The sequence below is a fragment of the Geotrypetes seraphini genome, chromosome 9, assembly GCF_902459505.1.
Source record: "Geotrypetes seraphini chromosome 9, aGeoSer1.1, whole genome shotgun sequence".
Taxonomy (NCBI): Eukaryota; Metazoa; Chordata; class Amphibia; order Gymnophiona; family Dermophiidae; genus Geotrypetes; species Geotrypetes seraphini.
The window spans coordinates 26744551-26758775 of record NC_047092.1 but is presented as its reverse complement, the minus strand read 5'-3'; the positions used below and the strand labels follow the sequence as shown (position 1 = coordinate 26758775).

Sequence of the window (14225 nt, the reverse complement as noted above, 5' to 3'; positions counted from 1 at the left end):
GTGGTTGGCGTAAATATCAGATTTGTCTTTCAACTTGCATTTCAAATATTCTAGTTTTGGAAAGATTGAAGTGTCTATTAAGGTGATTTTGAAGAAGCTTGTGCAGACTATGGCCACGTCACCTCCTCGCTTTTTTAGTCTGGGTGTATGGATGGTGCTGTATCCTAGTGGGCAAGTTGAATCAGTAAGCCAGGTTTCCGAGAAAGCAAGGCCTAGGTTGTTTGTAGTTACCAATTCATTTAGTAGTAGCAGTTTGTTGGTTACTGATCTAGCGTTGATGTAAATACAAGCACAGGGATGGTTCTTTCATTTACATGCTGATGAGTGATGTGGATATAGCGTAGGTTAGAGTGAATTCTGACATGAGGGCATATGTACATAGGGCATAAGTGAGAGTCTCGCCTATGCTCTACTTCTGTGTTTGCATCCTTGCACTTACAAGTTACATGAATTGGTACAGAATAACGCATAGTTCAAGTTCAATTTATTTAATATACCGCAAATATAAAACCAGAAGGCAAATCTAAGCGGTTTACAATAAAAAGTTGAAAATTTAAAAAAACCCAAAAACCCAAATTAAATAGGGTAAGAACAAAAGGAAGACAAAACATAAAAAAATCCAATTGAGAACATGGGGAAAGAGGGAATCAGGGATTACAATAAAAATTAAAAGGTTGGGGAAAGGGATGAGCAATGTGGAATGGTTGTATGCTAGCTTATACACGTTTTTAGCAGCGGGACGCTTGTTACCTAATCTAATCTAATCTAATCTAATCCTTAGGTTTGTATACCGCATCATCTCCACATTCGTAGAGCTCGACGCGGTTTACAGTAGGAGAAATAGGAAGGAACTACAACAGAGGGTTAGAGGTAGAAGTGTGAAGAAAATTTAGAGGACTTGGGATGCCAAGATATAAGAGTTTCCTTGATTCCTAAGTTGGAGGGAGACTTACATTTTTTGAGAAAAGCCAGGTTTTCAGATGTTTGCGGAAAACTTGGAGAGAGCTCAAGTTCCGAAGAGAGGAGGGAAGGTTGTTCCAGAGCTCAGTGATTTTGAAGTGGAGGGAGGTTCCTAGCTTTCCTGTGTGGGAAATGCCTTTTAGCGAGGGGAAGGATAGTTTTAATTTGTGGGAGGATCTGGTGGTATTAGGGTTTGAGGAATTCCAAGAAAGAGGGATAAAGGGAGGGAGGATACCATATAGGATTTTGAAAGTTAAACAGGCGCATTTATAGTGGACCCTGGTGATTATCGGAAGCCAGTGGAGCTTGGCCAGGAGCGGGGAGACATGGTCAAATTTACTTTTAGCGAAGATGAGCTTGGCCGCGGCATTCTGAATCTGTTGGAGTCTGTGGAGGTTTTTCTTAGTTAGGCTTAAGTAGATAGAGTTGCAATAGTCCAATCTGGAGAGGATGATGGATTGGACAAGGAGGGTAAAATGTTTTTGATGGAAGCAGGATCTAACTTTCCTCAGCATGTGAAGGCTGAAAAAGCATTTTTTTTACCAAGGATTGGAGGTGGTCATTGAAGGACAATGTGGAATCAATGATGATGCCCAAGACCTTGCTCGAAAACTCAAGCTGCAGAGAGGAGCCAGAGGGTAGTGGGATGGAGGTGGGTAGGTGATCCGTATAGAGACTGAATAACAGTGGACAGTAGATTTATACATTTGCCAGCCACCAGTAAACATATTAATCCCTCCCCCCTTTATGACAAGTAATAAGAACATAAGAACATAAGAAGTTGCCTCTGCTGAGGCAGACCAGAGGTCCATCTCGCCCAGCGGTCCGCTCCCGCGGCGACCCATCAGGCCCATTGCCTGAGCAGTGGTCCCTGACTAGCTCTATAACCTATCTCTCCTCCTATTTTGAAGAACCAGGATAGGTGTCCAGAAAGATAACAACCTACTCTCCTGAAACTGGGCACCTGTGATGCTCATCCACTTGTGAAAACCAGAAGCTGTTGGGTTTTGAGGGAGAGGGAGCTGGGAGTTTTTTGTTTTTGTTTTTTTTAATTTTATCTTACAAAATATTACTCTCTTCATGTGGCCTCTGGAACCAGATCGCACTGCTTACATGTAGTCTCAGTTCCAAATGACTCTTCATCAGCTTCACTTGGCACATTTTGATAAATTATTGTAGCTGTAGTTACTGTTGGAAACTTCATGAGTTTTCAGCCAAATACTCTGCATCTCATCAGGGAGACATTCTAGCCAATGTATTATTAAAGCACATTTCCAGTTGCTTTAGAAGTCCAATCGTCAATACCCTACAGCTTCCAGTAAATTAAGTGCATCCTCTGATGTGCAGTTTATGAGCTGGATGCCCTAATTCAAGAAGATATTCTGAAGAGTCAATCAGTGCGAATGCAAGAAGCCATTTCGAATGACTTCTAAAGTTACTGATGCCTCCTGGCAGAAAAATTGAAAGAAAAATGGACAAACATACCCTGCACGTATTCTATTATTCAAAAGGCAGGCTTCAAAAAGTGAAAACAGAGTGCATGAATGTTCTATAATAAGAGTAAAAGATGAGAAATGAAGTTGCCCTTAACCATATGCCTTTTATAAGCAATAAAGAGACACTGCAGAGGTCATAAAATATATGTGTTGCAAAAAGACCTATTTATGCATATAAAATGTCTTTTATAAAATAATCTCATGGGTTATTTGCATAAAAGTACTTCTTTTGACCAGAAGACAGGTACTTGTATGTGACCCACATGTAGGTGTGCTCAGGGGCGGAGTTTGGGTGGTACATGGACGGAGTCACAATTTCCTCTCATATTTTTAAAATAGCATCCATATACTTATTCTTTAACTGCACCTCAAGGCACTCAAAAATGCAGGGCTCCCAACACAATCAGTCCACTAATGCCCCACTATTATCCTCAATATCCATCTCTTAATTCATCAGACCATAGCAGCTTTACTTATAACGAACAACTCAGATGTAAGAATTTTCAAAGACAGCCTCCTGTCTCCAATCACTTACCGATATAAATTCAATCTTCCCACATCTTAAATTGGCTTAAATACTTATTTTTTTTAAAAAAAACTATGAATCATTCAAAAATACACTAATGCTCATCTCATGAATTTACATTTCGCATAATGCTGTTTCAAGGAGTTTCTCCATAAATAACACCCCAACCTTCTATGTTCAGAGTCCCTGAAGCTATCTGTGAGATCCACTGGGAGGGGACTAAGACTCTGATTGGCCCAGATACCTAAGCCCTATCCTTTGGGAGGGACCTTAAGTATCTGGGCCAATCAGGGCCTTAAGCTCCTCTCCAGAGCATCCCAGGATGCACCAGGATACTGGGCTTGATGGACTTTCGGTCTGTCCCAGAATGGCAATTCTTATGTTCTTTTATTGCCATTAATAGAGTGTTTTATAGTCTATATTTGTGTGCAGGAAAGTTCTTGATCCATCTCTACTTTTGTGTGTTTTTTTTCACACCTACGTTTAGGAGCATAACTTTTAAATTTTAAATTTAGTTGAATTGTCAGTTGAAAACTTAAGCTTCCTAAATTTGGCTGAAAACAGGGGGCAAATTTAGGTACCTACTGCAGTTGGAGTTACTAATGCGTGCTAACACATTTGTGTACATTATCATCACTAGTGTGCATTATTTTACCACATAGTTCCATTTTATGCAACGGGACCTACTGTAGTTGCTAATAATGCACATCAATGGCTTTGCTTCAAATTAATGTGATTGCTACTGTTATAGTAAATAGCTGTTGGAGGGGGCTAAAGTTAGATGAATATAGGCTTCTGTCTTTTCAGACTCTCAATAGATAATGCTTGTGTAGTTATTTAAATGCACAGGTAGCCTCTTGAAACAAAATTTCTGCAATTCCTGCTTACAGATACTATGGCAAATAGAGCTGTTACACTAACAGTGAAAAAAAAAATTGTTTGTTCTTTTTCAGGATTAAGCAAGTTACCTCTCTGACTCTTTCTGTATGTCTCGCAGTTTTACAGGAGATTCCAAGCTAGCCTCCAGCATGCGGTATGTGGAAACGCAATCCATGCAGATTGGAGCGTCATATATGATACAGTTTAATCTGGTGATGGGCTGCGGCCAAAACTTTACTCCTCACATGGACAACCAGGTGAAGTTGGAATACTCTACAAATCACGGCCTCACGTGGCACTTGGTCCAAGAGGTAAGGTTACTTAAGAAATCATCTAATCTAATCTAAGGCTTGGCTTTATATACCAAGACATCAGTCCAAGAAAGCTCGACTCGGTTTACAAGAGTTAATTTAACAAATAAAAACCATGAAGAATAAGACTAAGTTTCGGAAGATTAATTTTCAAAGTGTTTAGCAAATAAAATGGTTTTTAAAGATTTACGAAAAAGTTGACGTGAACCGGAAGTCCTTAAAAGGAGTGGAAGATCATTCCAAAGTTGAGAAAGCTTAAAAATCAAAGATTGAGTGAAAATCTTGACTCCTTTCATCACTGTTCTGCGCAGGCAGGAATTCATATTGTATACATTTTTTTTTTAATTGTATCTAACGTAATTGCCCACAGCAAGAAAATCCTGAAAGCTTGAATTACAGATTGTATATGAAGAGGTTACGTGAATACCTTGATAACAGGGAAAAACCCCTTCAGTCACAAGTCGCATCTGAACTTTGCTATTTCACCTTGTTTATTTTGTACAGATTTTTTTTTAACATTTTCAGTTTTTCAATTAGATACTCTGGACCTGAATAAATGTGTGAAAAAACATAAACTTGGAAAAACAGCATTTTGGCTGAACTTTTTACACACAAACCCTTGTGGTAGGAGTTGCACTTGTAATAGATGAGAAATTAGATGGCTTTAGATGTGTCCTTGTCTTACACTGCCCCCTATGGTATGCTGTTAATTGAGCACTTAATATAGTGGCCTGCAGCCATCACTTTTCTCATTTGGCTAGGTGTTGTCACAATGAAAGACAAATGGTAGATTATAGTGTGGCTAACGTAGCTGGTTTTAAGAAAGGTTTGGACAAATTCCTGGAGAGAAAGTCCATAGTCTGTTATTGAGAAAGACATGTGGGAAGCCACTGCTTGGATCAGTAGCATGGAATGTTGCTACTCTTTGGGATTCTAGAATCTTGCTACTCTTTGGGGATTCTGCATAGAATGTTGCTACTCTTTGGGGTTCTGGAATCTTAGTTTCTCTGAGATAATGGAATGTTGCTACTCTTTAGGTGTTTGCCAGGTACTAGTGACGTGGATTGGCCATCGTGAGAATGGGCTATTGGTTTGACCCAGTAAGGCTATTTTTTATGTTCTTAAACTGTTTGTTGATTGTCTTAAACTAACCTACTGGGTAATGGTCAATGATTGTACATGAGTCATAAATATGAGATCACATTTAACATTTCTATAGAAGAATTTCAGTTTCTTCTATTGAGATCCATAAAATCACACATCAAGCCAGCAATCTTTATTTATAATTTAAAGTTTCTAACAAATATTAAATTCAGAACATAAGAATATAAGATGCATCTTGCTGGGTCAGGCTAAAAGTCTAAGCCCAGTATCCTCTCAATTCAGATTACAAGTAACTGGCAGGTTCCCAAAGACCTGGTAGTTTCCTTTTTACTTATACCCGGGAATAAGCAGCTTTCCCAAGTCTATAAGAGTAATAATTTATGAACTTTTCAGATGCAGAATTTCACTACAGCAGTTTCTGCCTTATACCATATATACTTGAATATAAGCCTATCTGAGTATAAGTCGAAGTAATAGGTTTCTCTCAAAAAAGGGAGGGGGGAATCTGTTGAGTATAAACCGGGGCAACTGGGTGATCTGCACTCTCAAAATCTCCCCCCTTGCCACAGCCATCACGTACCTGTCTGCTGAATTTCACCACAGCAGTGCCTGTCTTATACCGTATATACTTGATTATAAGCCTATCTGAGTATAATCCAATAGGTTTCCCTCAGAAAAGGGGGGAAAACTGTTGTTGAGTATAAGCCAGAGCAACTAGGCAATCCACATTCTCAAAATCTCCCCCTTGCCGCCTCCACCACATACACGCTAAAGGTCAGATCTTCACCGGAAGCAAGCAGCACAACTGATAACACTGTTCGCTCCTGCCTCACAGTCTTTTCTTCATACGTAAGGGGGGAAGGGGGAAGGGATTGGGACTTGTATATTGCCTTTTTGTAGTTATACAACCACACTCAACACGGTTTACATACAGGTACTTCAAGCGTTTTCCCTCTCTGTCCCGGTGGGCTCACAATCGGTGTAATGTATCTGGGGCAGTGGAGGATTAAGTGACTTGCCCAGGGTCACAGGGAGCAGCATGGGGTTTGAACCCACAACCTCAGGATGCTGAGGCTGTAGCTCTAACCACTGCGCCACACTCTCAGGAAGCTGCATCAGAAGGAAGGGGCTGGTGAGAGCAGCGTATTAGTGATGCTTCTTGCTGCTGGTGAAGATCTCACCTTTTAACAGGTATGTTCTGGTGGTGACAGTGGCAAGTGGGGGATGTTTTGAGAGAGCAGATGGCCCAGTCACCCGGTGGTGGGAGAGGGACACATCAGATTGCCAGTCATCACAGTGGTGGTGAGGGGGAAGAAAGAGAGAATGAAATGCCAGTAACTACAGGGGGAGACACAGAAATCCTATAACTCGTCTATAAGCTGTGACGCCAATTTTTGGACTTTTTTAGGAGGGGGGGGTAAAAATCTCAGCTTATAGTCGAGTGTATACGGTATGTGTATTAAGTACTGCTACCTATCCGTATAGTAATGCTGAAAATATTTAGGAACCTATTTACTGAAGGAAGCTGAATAATGCACACATCAAATTCACGGTTTTTTTCTTTTTCCCCGGCACATCTGGATCCCCATTTTACAAAGTTCATAGAGATCAGAAATGAGAAGTCCAGGTTGGAATGTACTCATTTCAAGTGATATTTTAGAAAAGGATCTGCCAACCCAGAGCCTTTTCTAAAACAGCTGCAGTAGACGCACATGCATTTGCCAATATGTGCAAAGGTAGAAGCCTTTTTACAAATACATGAGTACATCTGAGATAAATCAATGGAGGAAATGCAAGAGATTACACTTTCATCTATATCAGCCATTTTGCAAATCTATATGTATGAATGCTGCTAATTAAGAACATAAGAATAGCCTTACTGGGTCAGACCAATGGTCCATCAAGCCCAGTAGCCCGTTCTCATGGTGACCAATCCAGGTCCCTAGTATCTGGCCAAAACCCAAGGAGTAGCAATATTCCATTATCTCAGAGTAAGCAAGATTCTGGAACCCCCAAAGAGTAGCAACATTCCATGCAGAAATCCCAAAGAGTAGCAACATTCCATGCTACGATCTAGGGCAAGCTGCAATCTGTATTCCTTTTTAATGTGGAGGGAGAAATAAACAATGCAGGATTAAGATGGATAACTCTCTTAATCTCTCCTGTAAAGGATTGGCCAAAACAACCACTCTTTCAAAACCTATATGTGCCAGGGAGCAGCTATAAATCTGCACACTGACATATTAGGTCATACAGAATGCATTACCTTTATGACATGGGAAATATATATGTAGACTTTTCACTGACCCAGGTCACACCCAAACTATACCCTCCCCCAGCATACCCCTTGCAATTTCTATGTATTATGGACATCCACATGTAAATCGAGCCCTATCTGAAATCTTCATCCACACGTGGTTGTTGTTTCCATGTATAAATATCAGAATTTCCTCATGAAAATTATGAGTAAAAGTTCTAAACTACCCCCCACCTTCTGACGTTTTCAATGTGTTTTTATTAAGGAGTGTCTTCCAAGTATGCCTAGCTGTCAAGAGTTCACATCTGCAAGTATATACCATTCCCGTGAATTCTCACAATGGAGAAGAATCACAGTTCTTTTGCCACAAAAAACATGGTAAGCAAAAGATTCTAATTCTTTAGTCATTGCTATCTTAAGCTTTTTATGTGATAGGCTTTCTTTTAAACGATGATAACTGGGGAAAAAAAATCTCTGTGGCGGTGAGCAGCATTACCGTATGGAGAACCTTCCTTTCTGCCAAGTTGGACAAGATTGGGGATGTTACAGGACTAAACGAAAAACTAAACTAAAACTTAGATTTATAGACCGGGTCATCACTCAGTTAAAAGCTAGGGATATTTTACTATAATTTTAGGGCCATGTTGCAACTTAAAGTGGGACCCAGTCTTCAGAGCAAGTCACGTTATGAAATTTATATATTAATAAAATTCATTTGCATGTTTTACATCTCATTATTGTGTAACCTGAGTGAAGACTTAAATATCAATGCACTGGAGCAAGACAAACTGCTTTGGTACACTTTAAGTTTTGTTTATGGGCAAATAACATGACTTAAAGCTCTAATGCACTTCAATAACTTCTCCCCTATTAGTTTAGCACATATCAAATGCAAATAGGGCTTGTAAAATGAAGGCCTTAAGATTTTTTATAAGGCTCATATTATATTTTAAATAACACAATAGGTCACAAAAAATCCAATTAAACTGATTTCGTTGATATTCTGACCAATATAAGCTTTTTAAAACTTTTTGAGAGTAAACGTAGACTTCAACAGACGTAATATAAATAATAATCTTCAATACTTTTCTGCAGGAGAATATGCCAAACTAGAGTAAATTACCTTGACTAATATTTTATGTGGGGAAAACCATTAGTAATACTAATTTATTATTATTATAAAGCATCTTTTAAGACAAAGCAAAGTTTAATGCAAATATACTGTATGAAAATATGACAAATCACACATTTCTTGCCTTTAGAAATATAATTGGAAGGATAGGATACTGTTAAAAATATTAGAAAGGTGCATCTGCTCCCAGAAATTGCTTTGTACACAAATTGAACATTTGTTATACTGATGAAAATTAATTTCAGTTTTATGATGACTCATTTACATAAGAACAGGCCCTAATGAGATACAAACAGCTGTCAGTTGCTAACTTCATAAGCAAATCAACACCTAATGACTGAACGAGTATTTCACTATAATTGGGTAAATGCAATTAAAGGAGCTCAATGCGATTATACCAACCTGTGATCTGCAGTGAAGAGGTAGTATTAGGTTTCCTTAGTATGGAAGGATGATTTATTTCCTTTCAATATTTTTTTTCAAAAAAAGGTCAAAATGTAAAATTCTAGAAATGTTTGACTTAGCAAATATGTTGAGCTCATGTTATCTATCAATTACATGGTTTTACAGTTCCATCTCATTGTATTTTGCAGTCAATGATGCTCTATCAACCTGAGAGAACAGTTTGGGGTGTTTTGTTTTGGTTTTTTTAAATCAGGACCTCTTAGGCTTCCACAGTTTGTATCATAGTTTTTTTTTGCTTTCTTGGTAGTGCCATGTCCTAATTTGTTTCACAGACATTTCTCCCATCTTGCTGTGGTTTTTTTTACTCGGTGTGTGTGTGTGTGTGTGTGATAGGTCTGTGTGCTGTTTTTTTAATGTTGTGTTTCTTGATCCAGATGGCTTGATGTCTGTGCAATCACATTAAAACTCTTTGAAAGCAGGAAAAGGTATTGGTCTCTGTCTACCGTATATACTACCAAGTATAAAACGAAATAACAGTTCCCCCCTAAAAAGGGGCACAACCTGCCCGTGCTCCTCCCATGACCACACCCCCTTGTGGGAGCTGCACACTAGAATCCGTATACATCACATTATAGGGTATGCTTAGAAAGTTGTGCCTGTAAATTCTAATTAGTGTTAATTAGTGACAGCAATTGCGAGTTAATTGGCAAGTATTGATGCTGATTGACTTCTAAACAATTAAGATGCATATGCAAATCAGCAAAGTGCATAGTAAGTAGTACATGCGCACCTTTGGCCTCAGTGTACAGAATCTGGGAGTATGTGTGTAATATACATTAGGGGCATTCAGGGGATCTTGTTTATTTTCATTCTTTGTTTTTTTATTTGCTTTACATTTTAAAATAGTACAGCTGACATGAAACAAACAAAAAAAAAAAAAAAAAAGGCTGGCAAATCCACTTCTTAAATCAAAAAATCTTCCCTGACCTTCCCCCATCATCTGCACCCCAGAACTCCACCTCTTTCTTCATCTAAGGCATCTTCATGGTGTCACAGTTATTCCTAACCTAACAGTTCTGTATTCCAACATTTATATATTTATTTATTCAATTTTCTCTACTGTTCTCCCAAGGGAGCTTAGAACGGTTTACATGAATTTATTCAGGTATTCAAGCATTTTTCTCTGTCTGCCCCGGCAGCCTCACAATTTATCTAATATACCTGGGGCAATGGATGGATTAAGTGACTTGCCCAAGGTCACAAGGAGCAGTGTGGGTTTGAACCCACAACCTCAGGGTGCTGAGGCTGTAGCTTTAACCACTGCGCCAATGCGGTGCTAATTTTGGAATAATGCTCTGAAATTGAGCTATTTGTCTTTTATTTTCCTGTCAAACAATTTTTTTTTTATTGATGCAAAAAACAAATATAATCACCAATGGCAAATTTAGGAATATAGCTAATACAAAGAACATCTAAAGTCCTGCATCAATTTCAAAGTGTAACATCAGAAGACAGAATAATACAGAAATATTGACAGTGCAAGAATGAAAATACAATAGTGAAAAGTACATAATATAACAACATTCCGACCCCTCTACCCCGCCCCCCCCAAACCTCAAGAGATGTGAACAATAAAGAGATTAGGTCATGACTATACAAAAAGAATAAATAACTCTTTGACAAGCCCAACAGAGGAATAACCCAAAGGAACATTGTAACATACTAAGACCCTGGATTATTATGAACCCCAGTGAAACCCCTTCTTAGACCATTAATTCCTGGCCCTCCTCCAAATCCTACCCAAACCACCCCCTCCCTCCAGTCATGCAGTGAAAAAGAAAGAGAGAACCACCCTATCAAATCCCTCCAATAGAACGGCCGCATCCCCCAAGCGATTGTCTTTTATTTTAATAATGAAAGAAAAATGCATCCCTTATATATACATGATGGCAAAGAGTTAATAATGGACCCTCCCCTCCCCTACTTTTTTGGACGGTATTCTGTGTACTGTGCAGCATAAGAGAAGTCAAAGTCCTAATATCTTTTGAGAAGTGGAGAAAAAGAAAAGATGTGCTTTTCTCGGAAATACATCTTCCTCTTTGATTTGTGGTGTTACGTAGTAACAGTAACATAGTAGATGACGGCAGATAAAGACCCGAATGGTCCATCCAGTCTGCCCAACCTGATTCAATTTAAATTTTTTAAATTTTTTCTTCTTAGCTATTTCTGGGCAAGAATCTAAAGCTGTACCCGGTACTGTGCTTGGGTTCCAACTGCCGAAATCTCCATCAAAGCCTACTCCATCCCATCTACACCCTCCCAGCCATTGAAGCCCTCTCTAGCCCATCCTCCCCCAAACGGCCATATACAGACCGTGCAAGCCTGCCCCAGTACTGGCCTTAGTTCAATATTTAATATTATTTTCTGATTCTAGATCCTCTGTGATCAACCCACGCTTCTTTGAACTCAGTCACCGTTTTCCTCTCCACCACCTCTCTCGGGAGCGCATTCCAGGCATCCACCACCCTCTCCGTAAAGTAGAATTTCCTAACATTGCTCTTGAATCTACCACCCCTGAACCTCAGGTGCTGGAAGTTTTCATTTCCTTCACCTTCCCTCTCTCCACAGCAGCTACATTTGACTGTGCAGGATAAAGAGGAATTTCCTGGCATGAGGTTGGTCAGGAAAAATAGAATGCATAAGGGGATTTCCAAATCCCTGTCTGTACTGTTGTGAATGGACCCACCCTGCTCTAAAAGTAGAGACATAACTTTCAGCCATATCTAGGAGAGGTATTCATTGTCTATGTGCTTTATTTTCCAAAGAAAATCTACCCACATAAAAGCAGGTACAAAACAGGCGAGTCTCAAAGGGGGGAAAAAATGCTTTCTTCTCTTCAGCACCCAGACCTCTTGGACTTGGAATTACTGCATAATGAGAAGTAATTTGTTCTGGTTTGCCTTGATCGGACTCTTGGGCAATAATGAAGTTCCAAACAAGACTATATCATATGACAATGATAATGGAACTCCAAACGATGATTGTAATCCCAAAAGCTTTCACTGCACGGAAAGTTCAACAAGAGTCTCTGCAAGACCTCGTTTCGCGATCCGCTGCTTCGGGAACCAACTTCCTTTTCACACCAATTGCTTTACATTAGTGACTTTTATTCCGTCTTATCCTTGCAGTTCTAGGTGGATTACAATAGAGTAAACTGGGCATTTCCAGAAGAATTAGAGGATCGGGTATAATTACAAGACTGTGACTGTGTCCCGGTCCCTCCCATGGCCATTCTCCCTTTGGGGATGCATGCTTTGGGAGTTAGGCACCCTTTCTTATAGAACGGCGTGCAGTCAGACGCAGGTGCATACTTTAATGAATGTCAATTAACATCAGTAATGGGTGGTTAGGACCAAAGAGCTCCTTGACCAATTAACTTGCACACACATCTCAGCGGTTCATAGACAACGGCGCGAAAGACAAAAGCGCGCGCCGACAATTGAGCGCAGTGCGCGCCGCCGCGCCGCTCTAAATTATAGTTTTTAGGGGCTCTGACGGGTGGTTTGTTGGGGAACCCCCCCAGTTTACTTAATAGACATCGAGCCGGCGTTATGGGGGGTTTGGGGGGGTTGTAACCCTCCACATTTTACTGTAAACTGAACTTTTTCCCTAAAAACAGGGAAAAAGTGAAGTTTTCAGTAAAATGTGGGGGGTTACAACCCCCCACCCCCCCCCACAATGCCCCCACAACGCGGCGCGATGTGTATTAAGTAAAGTAGGGGGGTTCCCCCCACGCCCCCCCCATCGGAGCGCTAAAAACAGTAATTTAGAGTGGTGCGGCGGCGGCGCGCGCTGCCCTCAATTATCTGGGCGCGCCTTTGTCCCGGCGCGCTTTTGACCTGACACCCATCTCAGCAGCGTGCCCAAATTTGGGTACCCTATATAGAAGGACAGGTAAACCAGAAGGAGGACAGGAACACAAAGAGTCTGCAACACAATGAAAGTGTAGAATGCCAAAGATGGATGCAATGATGCAGAGCCAAATTCACGGCAAGCAACTTTATTCAAAGACCCTGCACAGCCCATGTTTCGGCCAGTGCCTTCATCAAGCGTCCATGAGTGATATCATTATACAACCCCCCCTCCCCCTCCCAATCACAAAGATCTTCTGTCAGACTAACACGTGTAGAAAAAGAGGTATTGGATTGCCGAGTGCAGCTTCTCATCTCTTCCTGTTTCGGAGTTCTGCATTTGACTGAGTCAAGTTCAGCGAGTCTGTATGAATAAAAAGGTTTATTTGTTCATCTGTCCTTCATAAATGGAAAGTTAAAATCTTTCTGCCATCAGCAGCTGTTTCTCTGTTCACTTGACCACAAGTGCTATAAACATTCCGTTGCTTTCAAGGTCCAGTGCTACACGTTTCCGGTGGAGTCAGCGATATTACACAGCTCAAGACGAGTGGGCATTGGACAATATTTACATTGGACAGCAGTGCCCAAGTATGTGCAATGGACAGGGCTGGTGCGACCATGGAATATGCAGGTACCTAGTAACTTAATACATTTTATAGATATTACGTTGAATTTCACTGGATTTAAAGTCTCAGGAAAATCATAGCCAAAGTATTGGATAAGTTGTTCCAGTGAGATAATTTTATAAAACATTTTCTGCTTGAAAAGCATATTTTATGTAGAAAAGGGCTCTTATAATATTGTGCAGCTGAATACTTGAAAATACTCTTTGTTTTGCACTGTAAACCATACAGATGTTCGCAGTATAAGAGATACCTGAGAAAAACATAAATGTAAACACACTGACCAAGATGAACTGTCCTTATACACACATACAGGACGATTCGGTAAACTGATGCTAAGATGTAGATGGGACGAACACAGAAAGAATGGCAAAGAAAGAGAAAGAACCTGAAGAGCCGTGGCATAGCGAGGGGGGAGGGGGTGGACCACCCCAAGTGCCATCATAGTGGGAGCGCCACTCCTCTCCGCCCACCCACTTCTTCAAATCCTCGCCAGCAGCATGTTCTACCTGCTTTTCACACCGGCCTCAGCTCTCCTTCTGAGGTCACATCCTGGTTGCGGGAGCAGGAAGTGATGTCAGAGGGGAGAGCTGTGGCCAGTGCAAACAGCAGGTAGGAGAT

General features: G+C 40.4%; 1 protein-coding gene across 1 annotated transcript in view; it reads left to right on the top strand.

Moving 5' to 3' along the window:
- Positions 1-14225, top strand: part of RELN (reelin) — a 534390-nt gene that overhangs the window by 321045 nt on the left and 199120 nt on the right. Inside the window, exons 21-23 of the mRNA XM_033958706.1 lie at positions 3980-4172; positions 7799-7911; positions 13475-13612. Of these exons, the coding sequence (XP_033814597.1) occupies positions 3980-4172; positions 7799-7911; positions 13475-13612 (444 nt within the window). The remainder of the gene's footprint in view (positions 1-3979; positions 4173-7798; positions 7912-13474; positions 13613-14225) is intronic.